General features: G+C 40.1%; 1 protein-coding gene across 1 annotated transcript; it reads left to right on the top strand.

Moving 5' to 3' along the window:
* The first annotated feature begins 10,999 nt into the window (after positions 1-10,999).
* Positions 11,000-18,845, top strand: LOC126864510 (uncharacterized). The gene is made up of 3 exons (XM_050615923.1): positions 11,000-11,059; positions 14,011-14,193; positions 17,631-18,845. The coding sequence occupies exons 1-3, from the start codon at positions 11,000-11,002 to the stop codon at positions 17,817-17,819; spliced, it is 432 nt and encodes a 143-aa protein (XP_050471880.1). The 3' UTR covers positions 17,820-18,845.
* Positions 18,846-19,511: the final 666 nt, after the last annotated feature.

Consider the following 19,511-nt stretch of genomic DNA (forward strand, 5'->3'; position numbering starts at 1 on the left):
GTAAACCGAGAGGGAAGTACACCGCGTCTCTTGGACATCGAGTGCTGAATCGCGTGTTTTGGCACACGATTCGCGATCGCTTCGGATTTCCGAGAAGAGAACTTTCAATGGGAACGATCGGTAGTTACGAGTGCAACGCACGCTAATGGAATTCTGCATCGGGTCGAGGCTCGAAAATTCTGACATCGGGTAGCTCGATCGATTCCATCGTTGCTAATCGACCGAGGCTCCGTACAATCGTCGATATTTCCAACGAGATTTTCGTTGCGAGTTATATTTAAACTTTAGCTTGAGATGTTTCCATCTCGAGAGAAGAACGAACGCTTACGATGTTCTTAAAGAATCGTGCCTTTGACTCTGGGAAATATTCAAACAGTAGATTTCGGAGTATGTCGTTAGAAGTACAGAGAAAACGGAGATGGAATTTTAACAGCGAAACTATTCTCTCAGAAATACGTACTTACTGCATGTACGCGCGTTTATGCCAGCAGATTCAGATCTCCGCATTCGTCCTATAAACAGATGCACGCGGAGCGTTTCCACTCAAAGCTTACACAGGCCACAATGGCGTACAAGAAAATGCGTTCGAATAACAGAATGTTCGACCAGCGATACATCCGGATAATACGCGTCCGAATAATGGAACCGCTTAAACTGTATACAAGCTGTAGGAATATTCGATCGACACACCCCACGGAATAATCCGAGGGAGCCTGGAAATCCCTCGATCTCCGTTTGTCTCTCGATCTCCCTGGTCCTGGTGTCCTGACAGAATTCAACGAAGGATCGTCTCGTCGCCAAAGATGCGTGTTTCAGCTGGCGAATCGAGAAGCGAGAGACGAAGATTGAAAAAGATGAGAGGCCCTCGCGAGAGAGAGAGAGAGAGAGAGAGAGAGAGAGAGGGGGGAGAGTCATGCTCTGATTCAGATTACGAAATCAGGACGCGTGAAAGGGCTTCCGGTTGCATTCAGGTATCAGAAGCCAGAAGAAAGAGAGAATTAACGGGTGAATGGGGGACGGTACCTTAAGATGGTGCGTGTGCACGGGCGCGCGCGCGTTGCGTGGCCGATTATGAATGCGGATTAACCTTCATTCAGACCGGCAGCATCCATTCAACAAAACGTCACGAAAATGCCGAAACAATGACAGCCGTACATCTTCGTTGCTCCGGCAAGTTCGTTCCTTTCAAGTTCTAACCCCCTCTTTTGGTTTCTCACTGATTTATACCGGGGGAGCTGGCTTTTGAAGTTGCAGCCAGACAGGACCCATAAATTTGCACCACCCGCCAGCAACCGTTCGATGCTGTCTCTCTAACTAGCAAATTGGAGTACATTGTTAATTAAGATCGCGTGACGTTCACAGGTTCCTGCTATGTTTCCTGGACACCAGGGTGTCTCTTCTTACCCTTGGAACCTGGGATGGTAGCGATAACGAAATTTTCGGGAAATTGTACGCAGCGCTTCTTCTTTAACAGTCATGGAAATATTTATTTATTGCAACGAAATCGTAACAAACGATCCTATCGAATTAATTACCACCGGCCGAATCCAGTTATCTAAATGTGAACTACTGTCGTATGAATTAATTCTCGCTCAGCGAAATCCGGATTACCGTAGTTGCGAGTTTGATATTACGTTATTTGAAAAAGTATCGTAGAAAATTAACGTAGTTAAAAAAGCAAAAATGCAACCAAAACTTCTAAATTCCGATCTATCCGTGTTTTTCTCAATTTCAATCGAAATCGGCGAATCGAAGAGGGCTTCTCCGGTAAGAAGAAATTCTCGTTCTCTTCGTTTCCGAACGAACCGATTCGAAACTAATCGGTTTTTTTTCAAAGGCACTATAAATTCACGACTATTTTATTTTTCAAATACGAAATCTATACCTCTTTCCTTCGCTCCTTTTAAATATCGAAGCTGCCAGTTTATCGCTGCAAACGTTTCAACTCCTATGTTCGTTTTAGGTAAAGTAAAAGGAAACTGATAATTAGAAGAGAACGAATGGGTAGAACGCGTGCAATCCCGAGAGAAAACATCTGTCACCGTTAATTCGATTCCAAGTTAATAACTTGGCCAAATCTAGCGAACAGATAGTGATGCATGTTACGCGGATTGGTCCAACAGCGATCATCAATCTTTCCGTCCCGTCTTCTACGCGCTCCTGCTGAAATATTATCGCGCGGACGGCGACTCGACGTGAATTTGCACGCCTTCCCGTTTTCGTTCTTCCCCCTTTTCCGCGTTCCTCCTTCTTCGACCCTCGTTCCACGCGTCCACGTGGAAATAGCCACACCATCGGCTGAACGATACGAGCTGTCGCGTCCGCTCTTCGTTTCGGCGTGTACACGCTCCAAGTGTACTCGAAACTGTCAACGCGTATCCATCCGGTTGCCGGTAAACTAGCTCGTACAACCCATAAAAAATTACGAGATTCGTTCTCGTGTATTTTCCCTCGCATTCCTTCGAGTCTGCATCGTGATGTTCGAGTCGTGACCCACATACGAACCGTAAGCTGCCACCGAAAGATTGCCGATATTCTTTGAAAGGCATCGTCTTTCGCGCGGAAATAAATCGAAACACCGAGATCTGAGACGCTTTAAATTATGCGCGCTTCGTGTATGCTTGTACACCGCTTGATTTTCTAAGTTCATGCTCGGTAGTTGCTTTGAAATTTTATGATACTATTACGTCGACATTTCACGCACGTTAATTTCTGGATCGTGCTTATGTACTATTATTTTATTACTGTAGAAACGATTTTATTTTTTAGCGAAATTGAATTATCTTATCGTCGAATATATCAATGAATAATTACCATGACATGGCTAGAAAATGCAGTGAACGATGTATATGCTATAAACTATTTTTTCAGGAATTTCCTCGACTATTTAGTTTGCAGATAATACTACCAACCTACGATATTAATAAATTGACAAATAGCAAGATGTACTGATGTTATAGACGGTTCTAAAATATTAGAATTGCACAATTAGCTGCCTTGTAAATCGTAAAGTTTGCTTGCAGAACTTTACTTTATCATTGTTATCGAACTTGTTACCGATTCGCGACAAAGATATGCTGATTATAGCTGACAACTTGTAACTTATAACTTATAAAATTTCATTAATAATATTAGTTCAGTTGTACAAGGGCATCGAGATTGTCGACGAGAAGCCATCGCGATTATTATACATCGGGTAAACTTAGTTTTCAACTTTTCCTAAGATCACTGAACCAAGGGAAGGGAAGTTTCGAAGGGAAACATAGAGTGGAGCGTTGATCAACGAACAGTAACGCCACTGCAACTTTGATCTGGATGACCTTTGATCTAGACGGATCAGTTTCTCATATATGTGGACGAGAGGGAGACAAAAGTCGAGCAAAGAAAATAATTATCGTCGTTAACGGGCAGGATAACGATACGGCGACCGTGGTACGCGACTTCAAGGATATCGAGTTTTCGTTGGGTCGTCGATTTTCGAGCACTCGACCAGATATCTTAATCGAAGGTTTACGCAAGTACGATCCTGATGGGGACGAATACGCTTTTTCCTACGCCTGGATAATCATTGTTCGAGGAATATCGTGATCGCAAGCGCGCTTGGAATCTATTAAACGACTCTTCACGAGAAAAGGGGGAAAAAGATTGAAGAGAATCTTAGAATTTACAGGTGGAATGTGGTTTCGATTTTCTTGTCAATACAAAGAAAAGAAAATCCAAAGAAAAAGGGATTAACAACAGTCATTTCATTGGGATAGGAGTCGAATGCAAGTTGATGGAAGAAATATAAAGGGAGACGTTCGAGAACCAGTTTCAATTTATCGTTTTGTTCCGATTCGTTTAGTTCGTCGCGGATTTTCTTCCTTTAAGTTTCAATAACTATATTTTTAAACTATGCGTGTAGGTTCATTAACACCTGATAATCTGGCCTATTGTGCAAAATTAGATAGTCGATGTGCATCTCAAACTACTGGATATACTATGATAACGATCAATTTAATTGTAATAAAGAAATAATTGAAAGAGTGTATGTCAGTAAAGAAAATTTTAGAATCGTAGACTTACATCGATCGAGTGGCAGTATTGTGTTCTCGTGTCCACCACCAGATAGCACAACGGTACAGTATGAATTTAGATTCGATAATTCAAATTTGAATTTACTAGAAATTAAGTGACTAACTTCTGGTATGTTTACAATCATCGTTTCGATCAAGGATTTTCCAATAAAGACAAACGAGCATACAAAAAAGTACATACAGAATTCTATATTTTGTTTACAATAACAAGACAAGTATTCTGTTCCATGACATATTCATAGTTTCATAGATTTTAGTTCTAATTCTAACCACTACTAATGTTGTTACCACTACTCATCCTCTATATTAAATTGAAATCACCGCATATGATATAAATAAGGTAAAACGGTTGCTCAAATTATATTTCATACATATTACCAAATTAAAATCATGATCACGAATTAAATACAGGATAGATTTGATCGTATTATGGAACTTCGTATCTCGTGCTCTGAAATACCGACCTCGAAAAAGATCAGTGTTTCTCGCGCCCTCTACAATTTATAACAACGCGTTGCGACGATTTTGATTGAATCCGCTTGGTTAAAACGAAATTTTAATTAGCGCTCGATTAAATAAATTTTTAAGTTCTGGTCATTGAATTCATTTATCCGAATATGAATCTGAACGAGAAATCGTAAATAGTAGAGATATAAGCATTTGTCGCACGACAGGTTCAAACAAACGGACTTCTATCGTATATTAAATACAAATTACAGAAATTTCGTAAAATACCGTAAATAATTAAATTGATAATTATTTCATGTAAGATATATGACATTTAAATTTTGGTCGAAACTAATTGAAAAAAAAAGGAACTGTTATTGTACAGTAATGTATCATTTTGGTAGTATGTATTGTACACGTGTAATCTACGTAATGGGTGTACGATATTTTATTATTTTCATAGTGTGCAATGTTTTTTGAGTTATTGTAAAAATATAAAATTCTATACTTCGTTGCGGTTAGAGGATATCCCGTTCTATACTTTATTTATAATTACACAGGAGACTTTAGTTCTAGTTGAAAGCAATACTGTAACGAATAAATAACATCGTATTGGATACGAAAATAATAAGGAACTCGGGTAATCTCCAAAACGTGGGACATGAAAAGTTTTGTGTCTCGTTTATGAGGATTACACGTATCTACAAGAGATAATGCAGAGTACTGCGACTGGATTAATTATTAGACTTGGATTAATTATTTACATTAAACTTCCATCGATAAAATGTTTCAACTTCGGCTTTTCCTTTTAACAGGGACATGTTAATTTAATTAAACAATAAATTTTTATATTAAAATTATCGGCACATTTACTTACTGGTAAGGTGGCGCACTCTGTATTGCCTCTCCACGATCAAAGTAAACTTCCTGTCGTTTACATACGAACCAGGGGCAGGATACCCTGTGCAAACGAATATACGCGCATTAAACAAATGTTTCTAACGTATATACGCTGAAAAGCCACCATCGATTCCAAACGAATATACACATAAGCGTACTAAATATAAACATACACTAGCAAATAAAACTACAACCACGTGAAATTTTTATTTCGTCGAACGAAACGATTTACTTTCGAAAATTGTATTTCCCTCGATGATCCCTCGAAAAGCCTCGTGACTCAGGGAATATCGGGGCGTCGTTTACCGGAACATCCGGCTTATATCGTAATTTCACCAGCCACGTCCGTTTTACGAGGCGACGACTGACAAAAAACATGCGCATACCCGCTTCCTCCTCTCGTATCCCTCGCGAATTATCGCTTCAAGATAAACACGATTCACCAATCATTATTCTCGAACAACGCTGGAATGATTCAAAAGTCTTGGAAGAAAGAAACGAGTTACAATCAACAGAGTACACGACCTCTCTCTAACGCTATTTTTTAAGACGAGTTGTTAAACTTCGATTAATCGACGACAGTTTATCACGGCGTGTTAACTGGCCGTACACGAGCGATATGTTAGCGAGGAATCTCGAATCGCCCACGTGCTTTCATCCAAACGACTGAAAGTCAACGGATACAAGTAATTTTACCTCGCAATTGCTGTTCCAGTTCATCTCTTTCCTCGTGTTTGTAGAATCTGAAAAACCTGGTAGTTGCTGGGAATCAATTATCGCATAGAAAACCACTTGATATTCATGTATTCTTGGCGACGTCCAACCGAACGTAAATGGAAATGAATCGAACCGACGATTGCCTATCTACATCCTCCGGGAGAAGAACGTAACCGGAGTTTAGGTTTACCAATTAGTGATTCGTTTCTTGGGATAGTTATTTTCATCCCTTTTTTTCCAATCCACATGCATAGAAATCTCTTGGAAAATAAAACAAGAACGATCGATACTCTATATTTCCTTCCTTTGTTTCTCAACGGTTTCAACTTTTTCATTCTACAATTGAGTAAGATGACTTTGGTCAAAATTCGTTCCACAATTTGTACCGCTCATTAATTTTGTTCATCGGCACGTTTAGATCCACCGAGATTCGTCGATAATTGAAAACGTATTCCGACGATACATTGACACTCGTGAATCGTCGTTTATTCGGGGACTGATCTTGACGATGCACGTAATTCGTTGAACACGGTGGTTAGGTTCGCTGAAATAGCTTCAACCCAGTTTTAACGACAGTTTTGGCGAAAATAGATAATTCGAAGAAAGAATCGGGCTTTGAGATGGATTTTTACTTGCCGTGGAAGGCACGATTGTAGCTGGCAATTAAAAGTTTCTTCGCTACTCGTTCCTCGGTAGTTTCAGCAATGTTTCTTGCCTCGAGCATCGCGAAGATGATGGAATAACAAAGGAATTATTAAAATATCAGAGTTTTCTTTCGGGACTTTTCTTGCAGAACAGAGACACGAAGATTGAAAACGGGTCGCGTGGGCGCGCGATGCTCAATGAATTCGCATCAGTCCGAGTTGCACTAGAATCTTATTATAGACGTACCTCCGATCTTTTGCCTATCGATGAATCAGATTTTCGAGCCGTGTGACTCGCGTATACTCGGAAAGAAAGCATCGTGTTTCGACGCGTACTACGCGAATTTCCAGCAGGCCATGTCCATGAAAAATCTCGACGAAGAAGAGGAAGAAATATTTCCAAAATCTACGTAGCCTACATCGCTCGAATCGTAAACCTTCCAGTTGAAACTGTTTCCAAGCTCTCTAATCTACTCTCGCTAATTCTCGTTGCGCGATGTACGTTGCTGTTATTCTCTTTTAGCCTCGAAAAATATCCGCGGAGAAGCACGACAACAGATAACACCGAACACTTGGCTATCTGCGATCTTGAATTTGTACGTCACCAACTAGGTCATAGTATAGTATACGAAGCGAGAAAGCAAAACAACCAAAGAAGTTGAAAATTGCGGACAAACAGAGAAAAGACAGAAGGGGCGGAACATCCGAAAACTTTTTCAGTCGTCGTATCAATCTTCGTTGGTCAACTTGGTTTTCTATTAAGGTCGCCGAACTGTTCTTTGTTAGACGTCGCTTATGTAACGTGGATTTTTCGTTTAGTCGTTCGATTGTGCATAAAGAGAAAAAGGCTGAGCCGCGATTTGTCCTGTTAAACGACACGGTTGCTCGTACGATTAAAAAATGAACTCGACGTGGCTCGAATACTACGCGGGACTGTTCCCTTTAAGATAAACGATCTGTATGCCTGGCACAGAATTGACGCGTTACGTGTCGCTAAGGGTTTTCCCGATGTCGTAAAGGATACACAGCGAGACATTCTTCCTGTTGAGGTTGATCGATAGAAGAACGAATGGATGAATTTGTAATAGAAAAATATATTGAAATAAATAAAGCTATAAGTATAAGTATAATGTATAAGCTTATGCTGATCCAGATTCTTTTTCTCTTAGTGTTACATACAATAGAATCGACAGGGAGCACGTTTATACAGGGTGGTTGGTAACTGGTGGTACAAGCGGAAAGGGGTTAATTCTACGCGAAAAAAGAAGTCGAAAATATAGAATAAAAATTTTTCGTTGGAGGCTTTGTTTTCGAGAAAATCGACTTTGAATTTTCGCTCGGTACGCGTGCGGTACGTTATAACGGATCTCACTGTAGATCGTTGTTTCGATGGAAAAATTTAAAAAAGAAAAGAATTAAAAAAAAAATTTTTATTATATATTTTCGACTTCTTTTTTTTCGTAGAATCACCCTCCTTCCGCTTGTACCACCAGTTACCAATCACCATGTATATTTATAACAAAAGGACAGTAGCAAAAAAGTTAAGCTTATAGCTTTGGCTAAAGCTTACAAGGAACATAAATAGAAATTTATTTATTAGTTCCTTTGTTCCTAGACCTTGTAACCCAAAACATAATTTATATTTAAGAGTACAATAATATGCACCTCTCCTTATTTGGAATATTTTTGTTTCACTAAATTCTATTTTTTGCGTAATAGCGATTTCCAGGTCACGGAATAAACAAATAAAGATGTCGAGGTTTTTTCTTCAACACTTCCAACCGGGAAAAAGGTAAGAATACACGGAAACATAATCGCGTAATTGTCATCCCGGAGACAATGTCGTAAGGCCGTGCTAGATGGAAAAAACTGATCGAATATCGTGCGAGCTTATTGTCATGTTCAGATAAAACGGCACACGATGAGTCGTTTATTTGATCGCGAGATATTTCGTGGGCCCTTCTGAATACAGCCATTTTATTTCTTCATTAGAACGTTCGTACGAACTCCGCCACGATAACCACACGTAACGACGGGTATTTCAGAAGACGACGATCTAACGAAATGGCCGGCTTACGATCGCTTCAATTTGTACCATTTCCCGATTCTTTCTCGTTCAAAAATTGACTTTGTAAAAATTGAGTTCGTAATTATTGCGAGGACAAACTTCTCATAATTTACTTCACCTCCGATATAATAAAAATTAAGCAAGAATTCTCCGTTATCATTAATTCCTACCATTTTCCAATTCTTGGTCGTTCGAAATTTGAATCGAAACACGACTATGGTCGATACACGGCGTGCATCGTATTCGTAAAACTGCAGACTTGTATAAAAATGGAAAATATGATTCATCGTGTTCTCCTCCGGTAGTTTATATCTTAGTTGAACATAGCACGCGTACAGTACAATACAAACATAGTGTAGGAATTGCACGCGTTTTAATTTTAAATCGTTCAAGCCAATGTCCATCGATTATCGAACTCGTTCGAATAATTCTGAACGACGTCACACATTAGAAAACGAAAAACAATTTCAGATATCAAATATCGAACATTGTGGCGTATAAACACGGAGAATGTTAAATTTAGGGATATTTAATATCGAATATCGTGACACGTAAGATTAAAGACACGTTTGATTAAAGACGTTCTTGTCTTTAATCAAAGCTATCTATAATAGTTGCACTGAGTAGTATCGGAGATTCGTGGAACAGAATTTGCGATAGAACGGTTTGCGCGGGTAGCATTCAATTTCACGAGCATCTCCAATCAGATGCTCGGGAGTCAACATTCCGTTCGAAACTCTCTCACGGACCACGGGAACAAGGCTAATTCGATTTCAACGTAACACGGTTTGCCGTCAGCTTCGCCGCGTTTCAACGTGTTAGCGTACATTAATACATATAAAATGTAAAAACGAATTGAAAGACGAGTATCTGACAGTTCATCGCAAAGCTCGTCAATTTAGGACACGATACACGTACAAAGCTCATTTTCTGCAACGTCAAACTGTTTCGTATAGCAATTTTACCAAAGGTATTCGACCTGCACGTTCGCAAAGCACCAGAGAAAATTTTGGCAAAGACAGTTATCTTCTATCGTCGATCGGTTCCGCGAGCAACGCAACGCGCCATGTTTGAGAGAGGAACGTCTATGTACGTGGGTGTGTTGGTCCATCGTGTTATTCGTTTATTATGCTAGCTAGCTTGCCTGGCTTATATTGTGCCGGGCAACGTTGTAAATGGGCGGCTGGCACTGTTCTCCCGATACATCTTCCTTCGAACGCCTCTTCGTTCTCATTTTCCAAGCTCTCTCGCGCCAGTTCGACCAACCATCGATCCCGTTCGACGCGAGGATCGACGCACGGCTTCCAGTGCACGCGAGATGTCCGTCGTGATCGTCTATCGTGAACTTGGTGAACCACTGTAGACCCTTGTTACTCTTCTCTTTTGTTTCCATCCTTTCTTTTATACCAAAGGGACCAACGTGGTCCAAGTAGTCGCTGTAAATCGTGATACAGCCATTTCTTTCGTGGTGCGACCAAGCTGAAGGGATGACCTGACCCAAGAAGTCAACAGTGGTGATTTCTGCTAGTCCAGTCTGTTGTTTCAAAGTGATTACATCTGTCAGCGTATGAATGTCGGATGAATCGAGACGAAAGACTTGAAGACTTTCCACGATGACTCGCGTTCTTCCCCTTCGTCGTAATCTTTTTAATTAAACTACAACCGTCGTAATCTTTCTAATTAAACCACAGCGGCCGTAAATACGCGACGTTTAATTTAACGGCGGGTATGTCCGTAAATTTCGCTGCGAAATTCTTGGCATCTCCTCAGGCGTACCTACCGTCGTAAAAATTTTCGACGATTGTCGACCGAAGGGAGAGAGAGAGGGAGAGAGAGAGAGAGAGAGAGAGAGAAAGAGAGAGAGAGAAAAGAAAACGAAACCAGTTGCAATACCAGACAAGTGAAATACCGTGTATAATAAAATGCACGGCAGGAGAGTGTTGGTCGTGCTGCAAGGTGTCCTTCGGCTGGCAATGATTCATGTCGTCGCTTGAATCGAGAAGAACGACCGGGAGATTGAATCGCGAAGAGGGAGTATCGATGATCTATGTTCGTGAAAGAATAAAGTTCGAATCCACCGGGACCTTCCTATCCCTGAGGATTATTTAAATCTGTCGGTGAAGCTGATTTATGTCATTGTCAGGACCATGCCTCTCAGATCGAACGAGTCCTCTTCAAGGGACACCCTCGATACTGTTGCAACCTCGGTTAGTTACGATATTTTCAAACGATTATTAGCGGGATGGTGATTTCGAAAGAGCAGAGTTGAGGGAAAAGGTTTCGTAAAAGGTGTTTGGGCACGAACCTTTTCCCGCAACTTCGCTATTCGAAATTTAGTACAGTTCCATTCGACTTTTGTTCCAGTCCCATGCGTCCTACTTCGATCCCTTCAGCTTTTCCAACGATCCGTGTAAACTTCTCTGCAACCTCGAACGCAGATCTCCCTCGCTAGACAGCCATCTGGTTCTCGTAACGTTACGCTATGAATGTGAATTTTATAAGACGAACTTTTTTTTTTTATTTTTTTGAAACATTCGCTCGTGAATGAAAAATTAGTCAATTCGTACTTGTACGTTACAGAAGAACGACGCAGTGCACGCTTCACCGCAGACGCGAATATCGCACGAACGTAATTTCACGAACGAAGCTCTTAGAACGTAATATTTTAACCGTGGCAATATTTTTTAGTCCGTAAAGCTTTGGTTTCTCTGTCCTCCGCATGTTGCTCCATGTAGAATGCTTCTCGCAAATAAAAATACAGGAATAGTCGCATCGTTAACGTTAATCCTTCGCTTTCGCATAACACGAGTCGTACGGAAGCGGGTCATATGCTGCGATGAAATAGGAAACCGTGTCCCTATGGTATTTTCTACCCAATTTGGAAATTTGCTAAGTATAAATGTAATATTTTTTATTACGCAGTTACAGATATTAACGCGTTATCCATTTCCCTGCTTAACTCTTTCTATTTAAAAATTTATTTATAATAATTTCTTTCGCTGCTTTTTCGTACCAGCTGTAGCTTCTATTAAGACCGACGTCGTCACTTCCATATCTCTAAATGTTACGATTAAACCAATAACTATTGGCAACATATATCGCTTGTTTTCGTTCACAGAAACGATTCTTCTAACCAAGCTGAACTATCAAAAAAAAAAAAAAAAAAATAAAAAAAAATCCATGCAGAGTTCATTCAGTTAAGAAGTAAATACGAAAATCCAAAGTGAAATAGCGCGCAATTTTGTCTTTGAACGTTACTAGAGATATTTCGTGCATCGAGTCCATCTTACGCAAAGATTTAATGATAAGCAAGCCGAGTGATATCGAATTTAGATTCCTCTTCGTTTTTTCTTTTTTCATCTAAAGAACAGTTTCTTCAAACCAGATTAAATTATTAAAGAGAAACTATGCCGAAAGGTATCGCATGTTACAGTATACTTCGTACAACGAATAAATATTCAACGAATAAAACGATGGGAAGAATGGTCGGGAATTCGATCCTCAAAACACATTTCAGAATCGGTGGTGCATGTGATACGACCGTTCGCGTATCTACGAGGCACGCCTCCGCTTGTGCGCGACTTACGGCAAAATAGATCAGCGACGGAGCGTGCCGACTGTGTATATCCGGCGATATTTCGATTTGAATACGATAATAATAGGAAAACGCGTCAGGATATCAGTGATGGTGCGGATGGACGCATTTGCGCACCGAATGCAAAGTAGCTGCGCGACAGGTCAAATTGCATCGGCGTCGCACGAATGGAAATGGAGCTGTCACTTCCGCTAGCCGCCGTTATCCAAAATTTAATACGGACTGTCCGAATTCCAGTACTCGTGGTTTTCTCCTATTCTATTCGTAGAACCATCCTCTGACCTCGTTGAATCTTGAGAATCAAGCGTATCAGGGATTCTTCCATGCAGTTCCCGAAGAAAATCTTTACTTTACGTTTGCCGCTTACGTACCTTTCTTCATCTGTGCATTTTTTAATTCTGCGTGTTGTACATTAATACGTTTATTGTCACGGAAATATGACTATATCTCTCGATATAGAACCGAATTTAGAAAGTCTTTGTTCGGATCATGAACTTTTTGAATTATGCTTCTTACCAAGAGATGGAACAGTTTTACTTTAACGAATAACATCATCTTCACCAATATACCTTTTTTGTCAGAAATATTCTTGGTTTAGCCAATTGTTTCAACCTCACTGCTTACCATTATGCTTGTTTTCCTAAATCTGTTTATTAAAATGCATGAAAAATTTAGCGGTTGCGTCAGTAACAGCGAGCGCGTTAATTGGACAATACTACTTTAATACGATTTTGTTTTAAGAGACCAGTTCTCTTTACAACTCCGTTTCCAGAGACTTACTTACTCTGCTTTCAAGCGCGTTACTGTTCCCATTTCATCAATCAGCGTTCATAGATTTACTGTCAGCATCAAAGCCACTATCTTTCCTTTAGAATCTGCACCATAATCTTTCTATTGCATCGTTCATGTACATCCTCCTGTTACCGATCTTATCACCATCCATTTTACATCGGGACGTTTCTAAACGAACCATCGCGAAAGTTTCATGCGGGACACGCGAAAAGCTAATGAAGAAATCTTTGGACAAAGTGCAGCAAAACGTCGGTTACAAGAATCTTATCCATCACAGAATCTCAAGCAGAAAGAATTGTCTTCTAATATTGACATATAATACTGAACCATATTGTACACATTATGGTTAATTAGTATTAATGTACACATTATGAATATTATTATATCTTATATAATAAGGCCAGGTCGGGCTTATTCGTTTATTGTAAATAACCATAGTCCAGTAATATCTTAACGTTTCGTTGTAGCAGGTGTTCAAGCGATCGCTATTTAAATATGACGTATACCTACAGTCGTGGGAAGAATCATAAATAGTCAGTGAATTTTTATGAATTTATGAAAGGTTTGCAGATATACATAGAAAGCATACAAAATGCAGAGATACATGAAATATTCAAAGTACAACGCTCGTTATATTACAAATTCTTAGACAGCTGAAACAAGTTTTCGCTTAGGTTTCATTTTCTTAATTATTTTCATAAAAATATGAGTTCCCATAAAAATTCGCAGTCTAATTATAACATCGTCTGAATATTTGCTATTTGTCGATAGGAGGAACGGCGTCGGACCGGAAGATACGTCGCCGGTGGAGCTGTGCTGGCAATCATGCTACTCGCTGTGCATCATGCACTCTTACGGGAAGCGTCCACCATAGCTGGTGTCAGCATACCGGCCATAATAATGGTGTGCTACATTATCTGGATCCTGTATTCTGCCCACAGGGACAGACGAAAGGTAATGACTTTTAAGTTATAACCGCACGGCAATCGTATTCAGCCAACGAAAGTCAACTTCCGCGGAATTGGACAACTGCCAATGGCTTCGTTAAATGTTTACAGCAGTCTCGGCGAATGCCGAATACTGGGGCAAATTTTACGGTGAACTCGAGAATTGACTACACAAGCGTTCTTTGTTCATCTTCTTACTTTCCATAGAATTTTCGTAGCAAACTTTTGCCAAACTCATTGTTAACTTTTGATAGAACGGGATGAGAAAACTGGAGATTACGTTTTCATCCTTTGGCATATTAATATTCTGTGGAGCGTAAAAATTTAGAGAAAGGTACAATTAACGAAACAATTGAATTAATAAGAATATAAGGCCACAATAGTTCGCACCATCTGGTAAACGATTATGCACGCCAATGAGTCGAAAAGATTGGCTCGATAGTTCTGAATTAGGCGAAAAGACTAGAGTAATTGAGTGAATCGAACGAGTGTATGATTATTCGATTTTTCGCCGAAATGATTTCAAGCATTGGTGTTATATTTTCTCCCGGTCGTTTGTCTTTCGAGACAGAAGTTTGGCGCTTGTTCCTAAACCATCAAACTCGAGCGATTCTCTACAATGGCTGTCTTTATTCCGCTACGCTTAAACTTAGTCGAACTCCCGTCGAACCAAAAACTTCATTCACTGCTCGTACTTTAGAGAGCGATACTTTTTCAATTTAAACAATTTTTTACTGTTCCTTGTCGAAGTAACAAAGTTCTGATAAAAAATATCTTATTTCGCGAAATTTGAGTTGCGCGGAATTTTATAATTTACAGGCGGTCGCAAAACCTTTGGTCACCAGAGTATTTATACTGACTGTTAATTCTTAAAAGATGAATTTCTTCTTAAAAGTAGAATAGTAAATAGGCATTTGTTAAAAATCGATTTCTCCTGGATCTTCTTCGTTTTAATCGTGTGCCATTATTTTTCTTTTTTTCGCTCTTTGTAATTTCATTTCGCCTAAAGTCTCATATAACGTTGTCGTCAACAATGCAATATACACGTCCTCGACGTTCTTAACGAGGACGTAGCAACGAATTGTAGCCGAATGTCCACTGGCGAATTTCCGTTCAATTTTCGTGGAAAGCGAGCGCGACGAAACTCTCCGTAAACGACTAGGATGAAACGCGTAATTGAATGGGGATGAAGTTCGGAAATAAATGTCGTTTCGAGAGTGCGGAAAAAGCGGGATGGCGGCGAATTAGAGGGTCCTGTTTGCGCGAGCGACAGACAGCCTCGCAATTGGACAAGTTTTTTCGCCCTTCGGCTACTTTTAATCTTGTAATAAGTCACGTGGGTGGCTGTAGCGCGACTGATGGCGCAGAAACTAATCGAATTGTCCAGGAATCGGCCACGTGCGAATCGCTTTTCAAGTTCGACGACGAAGCTACATCGTTCGACGATCGCGTATCTAAAATTCGTAGACATTGTAACAAATTGCACTTGAGTTGTACATCGCGAAATCGCGTTTGTTCGTTCAGCATTTTCGAGTTGCGCTTCGTTAAAAGCGCGTATGTTTTATCGGTTCGAACGATTCGCGTTACTCGCACATACTTTCGATTTTATTTTCCTGTTTTATGTTCGTGGTTTACTTACCTACTCTAGAAATTGGTTTTCAGCGGGTCAAAAATTCACCTCGATGGATGCAATTTCTATTCCTGCTGTGCTTTTTCTATGTGGTACATTGTATTTCCACGAGATCGAACTTTTGGTCGTTGTGTTGGGTTGTCCGAAAAATTTATAGCACTTTCAACTACCGATATATTCTGTTAAATGGTGTGGTTGCTGGTTATTTTGGGATAAACTTTAGTAAAATATTACTTGAGAAAATACTACTTTCAAATAAATATCAAATTTAGCGACTAAACAGAGAAGTTCGGCTTTGATCAGTAGAAATGGCGTAGCTCTTTCGATAAAAACATTAATATGTATATTTAAATGCGAGATAGGTAGAAAGTACGAACGTTCAATCCTATTCAACCTATTCATAAAAACTTGCTATACAGGATAGCGAAACCTTTCTGATAACTTTTCGATTTGAAATTACTTTTAATTGTCCACTGAATCACATCGCTGAATTCACATCGACCAAAGCGTTTCAATGGGATACAGCGATTTTACACAAGATCGCTCAACCATAATTTTTTGCAGCCGAACATAACAGATAAAAATTAGAATATACGTGGTCGTTTATTCGTTCAAAATACTATCAAGTTGTCCGAAAAGTTTCTTTCCTTTCATAAGGTGATAATAGATGAACAATAATATCTGTATTATATTATTTTATTAAATTAGGTATGATCCATTTCGTTTTATTTCTATTGTTATATTCGTGCATAATTCAATAAACTAATACAAAACAGAAAACATTGTGCGTCTATTATTTCCTTATAAGAGGAAAGAAATTTTTCGGACAACCTAATACGTGTAAGAAATTCATTGTTAGAACGAGTTGTATTTAATATTCGTGGCCGATTTACATAGAGAACGTGGTTAAACGACTTGAACGCGGAAACATCGACTAAGGAAAGTTTTATCGGATGGTTAAACGGAAACGGTGAAAAACGAAGAGATAAAAATAAGCAACAAATAGCGGGGCTGAACGGTGCGCAGAAAGTCTGTCTAAACTGGAACAAGGTTAGTTGATAACATAAAACAACGTTATCTACTCGTAGTCCGGATTCGTAATTTACGAGGATTGGAAATGGTGCTGGTTGCGCGGATTTTTCTGTAGTTAAGTGGTGCCTTGAGGAAACTGCGAAAAATACAATTTTTTAATGAATTCGCCTCGAACGCGTTTATATCGGCCCAAGAAACTAATTGCATCAGATCCTTTGCGAGTTTGCGAAGGTTGTAACTTTCCGTCTCTCACAAAAGAATTATCCTAAGAACCTTGTAAAGTTATCGAATTCTCTTCGTAATTGTTTTACGTAGCACTAACTTTTACTCGCATTTTTCCATCTTCCTCGTTTCTCGTTTAACACTTTACAAGGCTAGAAGATATTGCTTTCTTTAAGAGTAATAATAGCAATTAGATAAGAAAAATTTAAAAGTTGAAAAAACCAACAAAGAAGAACACTGAACGCGTCAAACTCTCGTCATCCCCTAATTTACGCTTGGCAATTCAAACATTCTCTTGGGCGTGAAACCGCGAAGGAAGGATCTGACTCCCGAGCGATTCAACGACCATTGTAGTCGACACCCTTTGCCCTACGCGCGTGCACCGACCCGTTTGCACTCCCTTCTCTTTGTTCAACCAACACTGTTTCACGCGGCGTACGTCAATAGCTTGATCTCATCAACGAAACACGATTGAACACACGTGAGTCCCTTGTGTGCATACCGCTGAATAGCTTTGCAAGTTTCGCAGAGCGCTGACGATCTCTCGATTCTGCTTTCAGGCGTTGCGATTCGCCACAGCGATGCAACTGACAGAAGTAATCAGCGTACCAGCCACTTCCAACGAGATGATCTGCAGAAACGGGACGAGCAAGAACGAGATACGAAAGGCGGATTCGTCGAAGCTGGCTTACGATACGCGAGCATCCCGCGAGAATCCTGCGTTCTCATCCAAGGACGAAGCTGCGTGAAAGGAGCCACGGAGAACTCGCATTCTTCGACCGGACTTTCCTTGGTTTTTCACGACGAATAACGAATTCTTCGATAAATACCTTCCTTCAGCCGCGAATTCTTCGTCTCATCTCTTCAGCGATCACTCGAGCGACGGTTTCTTGCCGGGTGGTTATTACGTTTTACTGCTAATAGCAATAAATACGTAAGTTCGCATCGGTAGCGTTGAACGAGTCCCATTCGAGCGGACAAGTTTCGCAAGATAGAATTATTTGTTTGGTCCGCCGGTGGGATTATTTAGCTGCGTGACGCAACGTTTTCGTTGGCGGTAGCGGCGTGTGCACGCCGCCCTTCTTTCGCAAATAAATCTATGCAGTGGCGGAGATAAATTTCGAAAAGCGTCGCGATCGCTTGGGAAATTTATTCCGAGCAATCGCCACGACAAATCGTTGCGGCTATTTTGCGGACGAAGCTTCGAGCGTGGATCGATTTCGGGCACCTTTCCCTTGGAGATCTACGGTCGACTTGGATCCGTTTATTTCACGAACCACTGTGATTTTTTATCCTTATGGGTGAGATGCCGTCCATGCAGATTGGTTAGAAGGTCCATGTGTCGGATTACGAGATAGAAACCGTGGAAAGGCCATATTTCCATGGTTACTTAAACTCCGAGCTGCTCGTAAATTACGATTATGAAGAGTGACGCGGAATAATAGTCGAAAAATACGAGCTGCGTTTAATACGACTTAACGCAAGCTTCCTTATCCTATCGTTTTTGCTCATTCTGCTCGAGCGACGGAGCAAATCGGAAAGCGACGAATAAAACGACGAAGCATTGTTTTTAATAAAAATTCAATAAAATCCAACAAGCGTCTATTTTGTCTAAGAATGAAACCGACGAATTATAACTTTTTCTTGCTGGATCGCGTAAAATATTTTGATATATGTAAAAAACCTTACATGAATATATATTGTGTGCCGTATGAAACATTTGAAAATTTTATTAGCGCTGTAACGAGACACAGCTATTTTGACTGCACTCGTGCATTTTGAAACCAGACAATTAGATATTCATTGAAAACATACGCAATGATCACAAATATATTTGACAAATAAACGTCGACGTAAACATAGCATGAATGTTCATAGAATGAAAATACGACCACGTTACATATGTAAAATATATCGATCAAAGTTTTCTACTGTAACTATCCAAATACTTTTCTGAGAGACTGCGAACGTCGATTCGTTGTGCAGCCGACTTTGAACACGAAACGAGCTCGGGTACAATGAATTAAGTGGTAACCACGAGTATCGTTTCGAACGACCTCCGGCGCTATCGTTTGTTCGTTTCAATTTCTCACCTGAACAATAACCGTGGAGGGCCATTCGTAGCGAATCGAAAAGAGGGGAGAAGCCAAGGGCGCGTAACACAGAACGATGAGGAGCGAAGGGCGGCGAAACAAAGCAATTCATCGATGTTCCGGCGCTTAATAGATGGCGTCCATTAATTAGAAAAAAATATAAAGCGACGTTGTAATTCATTAGCGAAGCTTTCAGTTGCGATTTATCTGCGTCGCGAGCCACCGCCATACTTTTTCTCCGTTCCTTTTCTTATCTTTTAATTATTTCTTACGCGGTTAATTAATCGACCTGCTAAGCGATTAAGACGAAGGAAACGGAAGAGAGAAAGAGAAAACCTCCGAGAACGA

Source organism: Bombus huntii, chromosome 4 (genome assembly GCF_024542735.1).
Source record: "Bombus huntii isolate Logan2020A chromosome 4, iyBomHunt1.1, whole genome shotgun sequence".
NCBI classification, from domain to species: domain Eukaryota; kingdom Metazoa; phylum Arthropoda; class Insecta; order Hymenoptera; family Apidae; genus Bombus; species Bombus huntii.

Bases quoted from the DNA above. Each gene is read 5' to 3' on its own strand.
- LOC126864510 (XM_050615923.1), top strand. From the start codon at position 11,000: ATGCCTCTCAGATCGAACGAGTCCTCTTCAAGGGACACCCTCGATACT. The intron at 11,060-14,010 runs GTTAGTTACGAT...ATTTGTCGATAG, and splicing joins TCGATACTGTTGCAACCTCG to GAGGAACGGCGTCGGACCGG. The intron at 14,194-17,630 runs GTAATGACTTTT...TTCTGCTTTCAG, and splicing joins CCCACAGGGACAGACGAAAG to GCGTTGCGATTCGCCACAGC.